The sequence below is a fragment of the Hypomesus transpacificus genome, chromosome 10 (genome assembly GCF_021917145.1).
Source record: "Hypomesus transpacificus isolate Combined female chromosome 10, fHypTra1, whole genome shotgun sequence".
Lineage (NCBI taxonomy): Eukaryota > Metazoa > Chordata > Actinopteri > Osmeriformes > Osmeridae > Hypomesus > Hypomesus transpacificus.
The window spans coordinates 6,800,672-6,814,686 of NC_061069.1; the positions used below are offsets into that span (position 1 = coordinate 6,800,672).

The window sequence follows — 14,015 nt, forward strand, 5'->3', positions numbered from 1 at the left end:
CTCTCACAGTTTGAAAATCTTATAAGATTTTAAAAATCGTAGTGTGTCCCCAGCATTAGTCTGTGTACAATATTGAGGTTTCTTCTTCCTCCCACCACAAATCCACAAAGCCAGTATTGTGTTGTCAACATTGTTTATTTTCAAACAATTCTCAAAATATCACCATGAAAATCATATTTTATGAAACATAGCTCTGTCTTGGGACCGCTTGTTGTCATGTCTATTCAACTTCTTTAGCCTGATTGAGAAAAAACAATCATTGGACATTTTCAAAAGAACATACATTTGGTGTGGCTGTTTTTTTGTCTTTGAATTACAAACTTTCAACTGTGTTGTGCTATGTAGTGATGTAATGTGTGCTATGAAAAAAATGTTTACAATACTACAGTAGACCATAGTTTAAGAGTAACATTTCTACTATAAGTACGTCACTTTGGATGAAAGCATCTTCTAAATCAATGTCAAATTGTATTTCAAACCCTGCTGTCAGCAGGTCTTTACCTTTCCAGAGTCACGACTCTTGGTTCTGAGCTTGTTGACCTGAGACTCAGCGATGTCGGCACGCTCCTCAGCCTCCTCTAGTTCATGCTGAACCTTCCTGAACTTAGACATGTGGGAGTTGGACTGCTCCTCCTGGGATCAATTCATTTAAACAATGTTTATTAAAAACATTGTAAATGGGCTTGCTGCAGTGATCATTAAGACTTAAAATACTTAAAATACCATTGGCAAAGCCATACATATGTACACCGAAAGCTTGGAAAGCTTTATTTTGCATAAGCAAGGGACAAATAAGTTATTAGACTCACCGCCTCCTCAGCCTGTCTCTTGTAAGCCTTCACTTTAAGCTGTAGCTTATCCACCAGGTCCTGAAGTCTGGTAACATTTTTCTTATCCTCCTCAGTCTGAAACAGAGAGAAAATCTTTAAATAAATCAAATTACACACTCAAATGATTTAATAAAATACGCAGATTTTATAAATAAACTTAGTGTAGTGAGTGTGTTGTTACATTACCTGGTATGTCAGTTCCTTGACTCTACGCTCATACTTGCGGACCCCCTTGACTGCATCTACACCTCTCCGCTGTTCAGCCTCAACCTCAGTCTCAAGCTCACGCACCTGGGTGGAGAACAGGAGCTCATGGTGAATCCACCACTCCCATGCTAAAAGGTCCTTATTAAGTAAATGCACCAGAAATATTTTAACTCCATCAAGGTTACACAGGGAATATTCAAATGTTTTCAAACTCACCCTGGACTCCAGTTTCTGGAGCTGCTTCTTGCCACCCTTCATGGCTAGGTTCTCTGCCTCATCCAGACGGTGCTGCAGATCCTTGACTGTCACTTCAAGGTTCTTCTTCATCCTCTCAAGGTGAGAGCTGGTGTCCTGCTCCTTCTTCAGCTCTTCTGCCATCATGGCAGCCTGCAACAACAGAATACCGCTTGGTTGAACTGAGGAACTGTACGTACACAGAGTATATTGTACCAGGTTACATGAACAAAAATAATTTCACAGTACAGCATTATATCATCTAGACCTTGTACGAGTGGTTTAACCCATCAAATTGTTATAAAATCTTGTGAGAACTGCAGCGTATAAATCAGCGTTTCTGCATTCTACTTAGATGGATCAGCGGGGGTTGACACAAGAATTGTGGACACATAAGTTACAAAGCAATCACTAGGACATGGCAACAGGGTGGAAGGTATGCTACCATAAGGGTAGGCTACTGTATGGTAGCTGCATGGTAGTTCCATATTGCTTTGATATGGCCTTGATGATGGTGTAAGTAAAGTAGTGACTGATAGTGACTGTACTGTGATACTTAGTTAGCCAGACTCACATCAGTGATGGCCTTCTTGGCCTTGTCTTCAGCATTTCTGGACTCCTGGACAATGTCGTCCACCTCTCCCTGCACCTGAACCAGGTCAGTCTCAAGCTTCTTCTTGGTGTTCAACAGGCTGGTGTTCTGAAAGAGTGACACATGTATATAGCAAAAACTAAGCCCTTGCTGTGAATGTTATTTAACTTTGCGTCTATGAATGGCTCTCGTCCATACCTGGGAATGCAGCAGTCCCACTCTCTCGCTGGCGTCCACCAGCTCCTGCTCAGCCACTTTGCGGCCTCTCTCTGTCTGCTCCAGACCCACTCTCAGCTCCTCAATCTCAGCCACCATCAGACCGTTTCTACGTTCCACCATAGCAGCCTGTTCCTTCATGTCTTCTGCAGCCCTGACGGCATCATCCAGGTGCAGCTGGGCATCCTAGAAACAGCACAGAGTGTAGAAAAGAATGAGAAGATGCTGCTGTGCACAGTATTTCTGAAACCGTTCTCTACTGCTTCAGCAGTACTGTTTGTACTGGAAGGTGTACTGTTCTGTGTAAGGATGATATCGTGAATTGCCTTTCTATATACATGAACCTATGTTTTCCAAACCAAAACAAATATGATCCGAGATGGATATTCAAGCCTAAATTCTCATTTTGAGTCTAGATCTGCAGTGATGGTCTGAAGTCGGTAATAATGTAGTTCACTGCAGTCTTCTTATCACTATGGCCAACAATCACAGTACCTTGAGCTGCGCCTGAACGTTCCTCAGCTGCTTCTGGGACTCAGCAGCCTGGCGGTTAGCATGGCTCAGCTGGATCTCCATCTCATTCAGGTCTCCCTCCATCTTCTTCTTTATTCTCAGGGCGTCATTCCTGCTGCGGACCTCAGAGTCCAGAGTGCTCTGCATGGAGTCCAGCACTCTCTGGCTGTTCCTCTTGATCTGCTCCATCTCCTCATCCTTCTCTGCCAGCTTTCTGTCCACCTCACCCTTGATCTGGTTCAGCTCCAGCTGCACACGCAGAATCTTGGATTCCTCATGCTCCAGGGTTCCCTGAATAAATGAACGTTTTTGAAAATGACATTGTTAGTTGTGGTAATCCTTAGAATTTGTATAATTTCCACTTCATTCTAGAAAATTGTCGAGAGTTTGTACCTCAGCCTCCTCCAGAGCCGTCTGGATCTCAGACTTCTCTGTCTCCACTGTCTTCCTGGCCTTCTCCAGCTCATGGATGCTCTTGCCAGTCTCTCCGATCTGCTCGGTCAGGTCAGAGATCTCCTCTGTGATTTGAAACAGAAGCTTGTTCAATTAGCAAGCTTGGTCTACTGGATCTAACCCGAGGTCAACAGGAAACTGTTTTCCCCCAGTTGATGGTTCTGTAAATCTAAACTAATCCACACTATATGGAAATATTGGATGGAATGTGTATATATGAATGTGGTGAAATAGAAAATAATTCTCTCTTTTCAATAATACAAAAGCACCACACACTACATTTATCTCACGTTGCAAGTTCTTGTTTTCTCTCTTCAGAGTCTCCAGCTGGTCAAGAGCCTCTTCATAGGAGTTCTTAATCTTGAAGAGCTCTGTGCTGAGAGAACGAGCCTCCTTCTGAGCTCCCTCCAGCTCAGCCTGGCCCTCCTCATACTTCTGCTTCCACTCTGCAAGAACCTAGGTTGAAGCACACACAAACGTAGCTTTTAACAATGAATGTAAACAATGGGTTTGGTTCAAGGCACAAAAACAGGGCGTGAGCATGACAATATACTGTAGTTCTTATGCCCAAATTGCAGATTTTGGTCCATCCATGTTCCACACTTACAATTACATCAAAACCTCGAACTGGCACAATATTTTTCACCTCCACATTCCACAGTAACACAGCAGCAATTCATAAAACCAACAACTGAAGGTCTATCTTGTATGCCATTCAACTGCACGTTTCAAACCGTGACTTCCCAAAAACTCAAATTTAGACTTAAACCTATAGGTGTAGTACAATATTTTTCACCTTGTCAAAGTTCCTCTGCTTCTTATCCAGGTTGGCAGCCAGGCCATTGGCTCTCTCAACATCAATCATGAGGTCCTCCACCTCTCCTTGTAGCCTCTGCTTGGTTTTCTCCAGAGAGGCACACTTGGAGTTGGTGGCCTCGATGGTCTCCTCAGCTTCCTGGAGACGCTGAGCCAGCTTCTTCCTGTTGACGCAAAAAGCAATGGTGTTCTGTCCCGAGAGCAAACTTGGAGTGTTTGACAGTAACTTTATATTGGGGTACGATGAATTACTATCAATTTTCTATATTTCTATCTTAGGGAAGACATTTTTGGGACTTACTTGGCTTCCTCCAGCTCCTCTGTCCTCTGGACGGCATCAGTTTCATACTTGGTCCTCCACTGAGCCACCTCAGAGTTAGCCTTGGACATGCCACGTTGCAGCTCTGCCTTGGCCTCCTGCTCCTCCTCAAACTGTTCCCTCAGCAGATCACAGTCGTGGCGTGCAGATTGGACACCATGGGCAAGGGCATTCTTAGCCTGAGAGGAAAAATGATAGGAGATGTGGGTGATGTAGTAAGGGACCAAAAAAGAGTATTCGCTCACCACTGTACTGTAAAACCATCATAGTTGGTCAACATAGGGCTTCTTTAGGTGTTATACCTTGACCTCCTCCTCAACATGTCTCTTTAGCTCCTCAATCTGCTGGGTGTAGGCTTGCTTGCCTCTGGTCAACTGGGACACCAGGGTTTCCTTCTCCTCCAGCTGGCGACCAAACTCACCTGTGGGGAAGCTTTTCCTTAGGTCTGTTTCTTTATTATAGTTGTTTTGGTTATTTTCAATATACCCCTTGTGGAACATATTTCTGCATGTAGGCCTTTGAACTTATCAAATAAGTTGCTTAATTTCTTTTACCATTTTCAGTAAGGAGTCTGGCTCTCTGTCCACTGATGTCATTGACCTGGCGCACATTCTCATCGTTCTTGGTCTTGAGCTCACTGAGCTGGTCCTCAAGGGTACGGCACATCTTCTCCAGATTGCCCTGTGAAACAAACATCATGTTTCAATGATAGTTATTCTAGTTGTTTTACAGTTTTTTTTAACAGTTAATGAATTTATTTGATCAATTGCAGTCATGAAATCCTTAAATTGTTAAATTGTAGTACATTATATAAAGGTGAACTTTGTTCACAAACCTCTACAATCCACTCCTTCATCCTCTGCGGACTTGGTCGGTGAGCATTCAAGTTTTACATCAATTTTATCTTTCTGTTTTGGTTTATTTGTATCACTGACCTTAGCCTTAGCAACTGCCTCCATGTTGGAGGAGAGGTCATCAATCTCCATCTTGAATTCACTCTTCTCTTTCTCCAGCTTCTGTTTGACGCGCTGCAGGTTGTCGATCTGCTCTCCCAGCTCTGCCACACTGTCAGCCTGCTTCTTCCTCAAGGCTGAGGCTGTGGACTCATGCTGCAGGGTGGACTCCTCCAGGTCACGTCTCAGTTTCTGGAACTCAGCCTCTCGCTTCTTGTTCATCTCAATCTGAGCAGCTGTGGCGCCTCCAGCCTCCTCCAGCCTCTCACTGATCTCCTCGAGTTCCCTGGATAGATCGGCCCTCTGCTTCTCGACCTTGGCCCTGGCAGCACGTTCAGCCTCAATCTCCTCCTCCAGCTCCTCAATACGAGCCTACGGTAGATATCAAATATTTAGCATCAAAGTCTCAAAATTGTGGCCCACATATGAGAGTAAAAGGACTAAATAGACAAGGTGGATGTTAAACATAAACAAGTCCAATATCAGCAAGGCATAAAAAAGAAATGTTACTTGTTTATTAAGGACAAGCACACCTGGAGCTCCTTGATCTTCTTCTGCAGCTGGGCACCCAGAGACTGCTCATCCTCAATCTTGCTGAGGAGCTGGCTGGTCTCAAAGTCCTTCCTATAGTGAACACATTAATCCACATCAGGTTTGGGTTTTGTGTCATTGAGTGGAGATTAAATTGTAAAGCACATCCATAAGTTTTTTGTTAATACTTGTGTTGCCGTCTGTCATGGTGCAAAAAGTGGGTCACAATGACCGGAAGTTGGCACAAGGGTTAAGTATTTCAAAACAAAAGCCTTGTTATCCCTAATGATTAACATATTCAATTAAGTCATCTATAAGTAATCTGATTAGTATAATTAGACACAAAACTCAGTTTCATAGGTCTTTATTATTGCATTACTCCAAGGAGAGTAATATGAATAATAAATGTGAAATGCATGACCTATAGATGGGTTTGAATATTGGACATCAAAATTATTATATTGAAGTGGAAATTCAATGTAATGATTGCTGGAGTAAATGAAATCAATATAATGTCAAGAATATCTCTAATAAATATACAATACTTACTTCTTGATTTTTTCATCAGACTGCTGCTTGTCGTTCTCCAGGTCCATGATGGACTCCTGGGCCAGTTTCAGGTCTCCCTCCAGCTTTCTCTTGCCTCTCTCAAGGTCCATACGGAGCTTCTTCTCTTGCTCCAGAGAACCTTCAAGCTGGAGGACAACACACACTTCTCATACTTAAGCTCTGATGTTAACAGCTATTTATTCATAACATGTTATATTAGTCAGTTGTCTTTCTGAATCCCTAAAACCAATTTATTATATGAGATTAAATTAAATATCAATAGAGACAAAGTTGAATAAAACTCCAAATTTTGCACGAAAACATTAATTTACTCACATCATCAACTTGCTGTTCCAGCTTAGTCTTGGCCTTGGTCAGAGTGTTGACTTTGTCCTCCTCTGCCTGCAGGTCATCCAGTGTCTGCTGGTGGGCCTCTTGCAGGGCTTTCTTTTCCTTGGTCAGCTTGGCAACACTCTCATCTTGAGATGCCATCTCCTCAGTCAGGTTTTTAACCTGGACAAGACAAAGTTAGTTCAAGACAAAACTATTGTTTGGTGTTTCTGAACAAACTACTGCTTGGATATTGGTGAGATGTTGATACCTTGTTCTCTGTGGCATGCTTCTCCTTCTCCACTTTGGCCAGGGTAAGCTCCAGATCATCAATGTCCTTCTTCAGCTCAGAGCACTCATCCTCCAGCTTCCTCTTCTTGGCTGTCAGCTCAGCATTGATCTCCTCTTCATCCTCCAGCCTTTCTGTTGTCTCTTTGAGTTTGGCCTCCAGCTGGATCTTGCTCTTGATCAGACCCTCACATCTCTCCTCAGCATCGTTCAGACCTTCTGCTTCCTGAGAATAACAGAGGTTAATTAGTCTTTAATTTAGTGTGTGCGTGTGTGTTTGTGTGTGTGTATGTGCGTGTGTGTGCCTCACTCACAGATGCAACTTGGAGAGACAAGTCATTCTTCTCCTGCAGGAGGGACACCATCTTCTCCTCAAGCTCCTTCTTGCGAGCCTCAGCCTTTACAAGAGCAACTTTACATTTCTCATAGTCTTCCTTCATGTTGGCAAGCTCCTTCTCAGTCTCAGCACTTTGCAGGAGAGGCTTGATCTTGTAGTAGACCTTCATCCATGGCCAATGTTTCACATTCATGAATGAGCGGATGTTGTACTGGATGGTGTAGACAGACTCTCTGATAATAATAGATAGACACAGTAATTGTTTAGCTCAATACAAATTATGCAATGTAAAGTCATTACCCTAACCCTAACCCATTCCTACATGTAAAGTCTATCATTCCATCAATTTTACGTAATTATTCTAACAATAGCTTCAAAGTAGAACAAAATGTATCTTGAATCCATATTTTTCCTTTTATCATCTCCATCTCACCTTCTCTCCGTCATCTTGACATACTCCCTTCTCATCAGGTATCCACGGGCAAGAGCTTGCGTCATGGTTACCAAAGCAGCAAGCTTTTCATCTCTCATCTCCTCAAGGACACCAAGCAGACCAGCTTTGAAGAACACCTGAAACAGAGGTATGATAGAAAACTTAAATAAACAACATAAACACTTCTGGTGTTAACATATTGCTATCTAAGTAGATAGCAAAGGTTAGGTATGAAGATAGGATCAAATAACTGCCAATGAAATGACTTGCTGAGGATTTATAATATGTAGGATTTTGTAGGATTTTTCATATGTATTATTACAGTAAGATTGCTGGATTGTTCTCAAAAACATTTAACTCAATTTTGAATGTCTACCAGGTAAATTAGATATTTAACAATCTTTATATGTCACAAACATGAGTTCCCAGTATCTCATAATCAATAGTGTACGGTGTGTTACCTTGGTGTGTCCAAACTTGTATTCATCATGGTTCACATCAATTGACCCAAGCAGCTTCTCAGAAGCCTTCTTGTTATCCATGAACTGGCCTTCGGGGATGACACTGGCATTCAATACCTTGTATCTGTAAAGATAGAAAATGTATTTCTCAACATGTCTGCTTATTTACAGAAACTACATCCGAAGTGTCTGTGTTTACTATTACCTCTGCTTAAAGTCAGCATAGATGATTCTGCTGGGGAAACCCTTTGTGCAGATCCTAATACCCTCCAGCACACCATTACACCTCAGCTGGTGGATAACCAGGAAGTTCTCCATCAAACCTGGATGAAACATTAAGGGTCAGCATTTTACGTTGTGGATTATAATTGTGGAAATCAATCATTTCATGTTTAAAGTAATAATGACTTAAGAGAAATAATGCGTAAACCAATGATGTACCTGGAGTCTTTGACTCATTGGGGATCAGACAACGCACAAAATGAGGGTGGGTGCTCCTCAAGTTGGTCATCAGCTTTCCCAAGTTCTCCTGTAAGGTTGTTATAAAGCATTGTTACTCTCAGATATTATTCATAACAGATATTATTCATAAGAAAGCTAAAATGCTCACTAATATTAAAGTACAATCACAGCATGAAACTATCCCAAATCATGTAAAAGAAAACCTCACTCACTCTAAACTGAGAGGATACAGTCTGCATTGAACCTCCCTTCTTCTTGCCTCCTTTCTTTGTGGTATCTGTTAAAGGAGTGGCAGGAGTTAGACAGCATTATAAATTAAATGTCTTGTTGCTTGAACGATACTGTTAATTTATTAACAAATCATGTTAATATGTTCATGTATAAATCTGTGTTGGTAATCTAATTTAACCATACTAACCCTCAGGTGGAGCAGCAACATAGAGCGTGGCCAACAGTTTGGTTGAGGACTTTCCATACAGCAGAAGCACAGAGTCGTTCAGGGGATCCTTGTTCTTGTCCAGCCAGCCTGTGACATTGTAGTCCACTGTACCTGCATAGTGGACCAGGGAGAAGTGGGCCTCGGCCTTGCCCTTTGCTGGTTTAGGCTTCTCAAATGCTATGTTCTTGCCAAGATGCTGGTCATACAGCTTGTTCTTGAAGGAAGTGTCTGAAGCCTTGGGGAACATGCACTCCTCTTCAAGGATGGAGAAAATGCCCATTGGCTGTGTAGAAATATACATTGATCAGTCAAAAATACTGTGTATAAGAGTGAGCTGAAACGGCATCATTGAATATAATCACAAATAGCATTGTGATATGATAAAAAAATGTCAGTTTATTCGTACTGTATCTGCATGTATGAATAACCTTGTATCCTTGCCAGGTATGAAACATTCACAGACACCTCACCTTCTCAATAAGCTCAATGCAGGCAGCCAAGTCCATGCCGAAGTCAATGAAAGCCCAGATAATGCCCTCCTTCTTGTACTCCTCTTGCTCCAGGACAAACATGGTGTGGTTGAAGAACTGTTGCAGTTTCTCATTGGTGAAGTTGATGCACAGCTGCTCCATGCTGTTGTACTGTAGATTTACAAAGTTTGGCAGAACTTTATTGAGCGATCCCACCATAACGTATGTATTTGTTACTTTATCTGCACAATTTTTGTTCCTGTTAATCAAATATTTAGAATGTATTTATGACTTTTGAATGTATTTCTAATAATTGTTCAAATATTGCCATAATGCCAAATCTCAAACTCACGTCAAATATCTCAAAACCAGCAATGTCAAGCACACCGATGTAGAAGTTCCTTGGCTGCTTGGTGTCCAACATCTGGTTGATGCGGACCACCATCCACAAGAACATCCTCTCATAGATGGACTTGGCCAGAGCACTCACTGAATTGGTTACCTGTGTAAGAATGTTGGTTCCACTTAAACATTGATTTCATTTCATGAATAGTTTTTTACCTGTAATAATTGAAAACACTCTGCTAAAATTAATATTACAATCAAGCTTTATTTCTAACAGCATGTCAGTTAAAAGAATAGCTCTGATGTTTTTTAAAGCCTTACCTGAGGCACTGTCTGACCCTTGGTCACATACTCATTGCCGACCTTCACTCTGGGGTAGCACAGGGCTTTCAGCATTTCAGCTGAGTTCAGACCCAGAAGGTAACCGATTTTATCAGCCACTGGGGAGAGAAAGGAGCAATGAGCATCAGAGTGCAAGGTTTATCGAAGGAATATCGTTATATGAATGCTCTTTAGAACATTGATACAAATACTTTGGCTTACCATCTGTGCCATCTGGCTCAGCCTGCTCCTCACGCTGCTTCTGCTTGAAGTGCATGTTGCCATGGTGCATGACAGCACCGGTAAACTTGTAGATGCTCATTTTCTCTTCAGCGGTGAAGCCCAAGACGTCAATAGCATCCTAGATGTGGAAAGAATGTTTACAATGAACCACCAATTCGTCATGATTTTCAAGTTGAACCCTTTTAGTGACTCACATCTGTGGCATCAAGCTCGACTGTGTCATCAATACTGGCCACAGTGATCTGACCCTGGCTGATCATGGGATAGTCATAGGGATTGGTGGTGATGAGCGACATTTCTGTGGAGACAGAACTCAAATGATTATCACCCACGGCATGTGTACATTTTATGTAAAAGGCTGAACCCTCAATGAGTGGACAAAGTAGTTTATGCCATTCAGAATCCCTGCAGTGCCTCACCAACAAGTTCAGGTTTGTGGTTGGTCATCATTTGGTAGAAGATGTGATAGCCTCTCTCATCAGGCAGCTGGAAACTTACTCTGGACTTCTCCAGCAGGTCTTTGAGAGACATGGTTGAAATGATAGAGAATTTTTTTTTAAATTTGAATCTCAAGTGAATGGACACCAACATTTATTTAAAGGATCAATTGGGAAATAATCCAAACCAACTTACAAGTCTCAATGTCAGCACTTGCCAGTTTTCCATTCATGTGGAAGTGAATCCTAATGAATTTACCCTGAAAGAGTACATAGAGAGGGCTTTTTCAATTTTTCCCATTGATTTATAAGTTAATGTAAAAATGTGAATATTTTCCCTCCAAACTTACAAAGCGGGATGAGTTGTCATTCCTCACTGTCTTGGCATTACCATAGGACTCCAGTAGAGGGTTAGCTGCAATGATCTGATCCTCAAGGGAACCCTGAAGGTAAACAAACCAGTTGGTCATTTAGACTTATCACCAATATTCCAAAAAAATTATCTTGTCACTTTGTCTTTAATCATTCACTCCTGAAACGCTTCCCCTAGACTAGGTCTAACCATGTTTCTATATTATCTATGAACACCTTTAGTTTAATATATTTGGTCAGAGTATCCCCACTTAAAGTGCAAATGTCATGAATCCTTAACCTTTTAAGTTGCTATATAAGTAACATACTAACAGTCTTATTAATGATATGCTGTCTGTAAAACTACGACAGGACTGCTGTCAAGAATGACAACATATTTTGAAGATATAAACTATATTTTAATTACCGTAAACAAAGGGAGTCTTTTTGTCTTCAAATGTGGGGGGACAGATTTTTTCAATAACTGATGATGCAGCCAGTGACCATAATATTCTTAATAAAAAATGGGAGGATATATTTACAGTTTTCATGTAAAATGAAACATACGCCCTTGAACTGTACCATGGAGGGGTGGGGGCCTGAAAATAATGATGGGTCAACAATTGATGGCATGCACTTTATATGGTGTATATAAATTCATACCTGCATTTTGCCGGGTATTACTTCCTTCTTCCCTCCAGAAACAGCAATTGTGGCAAAGTACTGGATGACACGTTTGGTGTTTACAGTCTTTCCAGCACCGGATTCTCCACTAGTTTAGAAGATGATAAAAAATATAATTTAGTGTGCATGAACCAAAATAAGTATGGTCAAGCTTCTTGAGTCATTAACCACAACCATTTTCATATTTGTATACATATATATACATAAAATAAAATATACACTTAGTTAAAGTCTTAAACTTACGTGATTAGGACTGACTGGTTCTCCTTATCTGAAAGTCAATTGACATATAAATGTATCAAAAGTGATACAGGTAGCAACTAAGAATCCATCCATCTATATTTGAATTCAGCCATCCTTCAGTAGTCCATACCAGTTAACATGAACTGATAGGCGTTGTCAGAGACGGAGAAGATATGGGGTGGAGCCTCCATGCGCTTCTTCCCTCTGTAGGCGTTGACCACATCCATGTCATACACAGGGAGCCACTTGTAGGGGTTCACCGTGGCACAGAAGAGCCCAGAGTAGGTCTGCATATGAGCAGAGAGTAAAGGGAAATATTGCTATTAGAGTTCAAGTATAAACTTTCTGAGGGTGTGATTTGCTTCCTTAAGGTGGCTCATGTCTATATGTGTAGTTTTCTTACGTAGATCATCCATGCGGCATAACGCTCTTTGAGGTTATACAGGACAGTAGCTTCACTGAGGTAGGTCATCATGGCCATGTCCTCAATCTTGTCATATTTAGGAGGGTTCATCTGCAAGACTTCCTCTTCTTTGAAGGTTTTAACCTGAAAGATTATGTCAATTACATGCATTAAGCCTACTCTAATTAAATAATGTATACTTTAGTCAATCGTTTCATAGTTTTTGTACGTTTTTAAACAGCTTAAATGCGTCTGTAACTGTGGCAGCAAAATATCGATGTACAGAAACTCCACCAAATTGTTTTTTCATTCCGTACTAAGTATCCTCTTACCTCCTCAGTGATAAGGATTTTCACATCACACTTCCCGGCATCTCTTTTAACAACCAGACCCTTGAGGTACAACTCCTTGACATCAGGCACATAGCAGGCATTCTTAGAATCAAATGGTGCAGCCTGGGCCTCAATCCTCTCCTTCTCAGGTTTACGAAGGTAAATGGCGGCCGCGCCATATTGGGCCATCTCAGCGTCCGTACTCATGGTGCCGGCTTACTGGGGAAAAAACATATCACTGTTACAAAATCTATTCCTTCTATTTTGAAATGATGTGCCCTTTCTCATTAATTCATAATTATCCTCTGGGGCTGAAAGTGTACATGATAAATGCATTTACTGTGTATTACTGTAAAGTAAGTAGGCCTCAGAAGCCTACAAAAGGTGTAGAATAAATATAAAAATATAATAATTCATTTTATACAATTACAGTAGTAGATATACCTATGGTGCTTTGGCTTTGAGCATTATACATGTGTGTAGCATCAAACTATGTCTCACCTGTTTTTCCCCTCCCAGATGAAATTGACTCTTAGTTGGTGCTGTAAAATATGTTTGTTTAGAGTTTTTTGAGAAATGTATACAGAAATAACATAACCAGAACATATACAACATTTACATGTCATTGCTATACCTCCCATCACATTAGAGTGTTACATAATAGGGATGCACTTAAATGATTGGTCAACACGGTAAGCCAATATTCCTATAAGAAAATTGGCTGATGCCGATATTTTGACTTTAATATACATTTCTACAATGTCAGAACTTTTTATAAAATATGTCCTTATGATGAAGCTTTTCACTTTTTTATCCATGAGTTTTATCCATGTGCCTGAGCTCAATAAAAAGGATGTGAAAATAACAAGTATCTTACCCCACAGGTGGAAGTTGTCTGTCCGTGGATGCTGCTCTGTGGGACTCCTTATATCTAGTGGAGAGTGATTAGCAAGCAGTAGCTAATTGTGGACCACTCTCCTAAAGGAAATGGATTAGAGACGAGTCTAGAGTTTTTCTTGCACCCCATCCCTTGCACCCCATCCCTCCCTCCCCCTCATTCTCTCTATGTCTCTTTTGCATGATACAGGACATTTCTGGATTTATTCCACATTGCTTTCCCTTTTCTTCATTTTTTAATAATGTATAAAAAGGCCTAAGGAAGGACAGTACACATTAAAGGTTGTAATGAGTACAGTACTAGATCCAACAGGATTGTAGGCTAT

At 41.1% G+C, this 14,015-nt stretch overlaps 1 protein-coding gene across 2 annotated transcripts; it reads right to left on the reverse strand.

Moving 5' to 3' along the window:
• Positions 1-116: 116 nt before the first annotated feature.
• On the reverse strand, positions 117-13,712 carry LOC124472654 (myosin heavy chain, fast skeletal muscle-like). Of its 2 annotated transcripts, XM_047027636.1 has the most exons (41): positions 13,670-13,712; positions 13,294-13,334; positions 12,793-13,011; positions 12,461-12,604; positions 12,188-12,344; positions 12,058-12,085; positions 11,794-11,902; positions 11,130-11,222; positions 10,976-11,039; positions 10,762-10,860; positions 10,537-10,640; positions 10,322-10,460; positions 10,100-10,218; positions 9,786-9,935; positions 9,434-9,604; positions 8,943-9,246; positions 8,737-8,801; positions 8,504-8,591; positions 8,268-8,385; positions 8,063-8,186; positions 7,602-7,738; positions 7,146-7,401; positions 6,815-7,057; positions 6,550-6,726; positions 6,214-6,359; positions 5,667-5,757; positions 5,116-5,505; positions 4,735-4,861; positions 4,483-4,601; positions 4,163-4,359; positions 3,842-4,025; positions 3,336-3,501; positions 2,986-3,110; positions 2,575-2,883; positions 2,062-2,265; positions 1,846-1,971; positions 1,254-1,424; positions 1,017-1,121; positions 810-905; positions 502-633; positions 117-238 (listed from the first exon to the last, which is right to left on the reverse strand). In XM_047027636.1, the coding sequence occupies exons 3-41, from the start codon at positions 12,997-12,999 to the stop codon at positions 221-223; spliced, it is 5,802 nt and encodes a 1,933-aa protein (XP_046883592.1). In that variant the 5' UTR covers positions 13,000-13,011; positions 13,294-13,334; positions 13,670-13,712; the 3' UTR covers positions 117-220. The 2 variants fall into 2 exon arrangements, with proteins under 2 accessions (XP_046883592.1, XP_046883593.1); XM_047027637.1 differs by lacking the exon at positions 13,670-13,712 and having other exon boundaries at positions 12,793-13,007.
• Between the last annotated feature and the right edge of the window lie 303 nt (positions 13,713-14,015).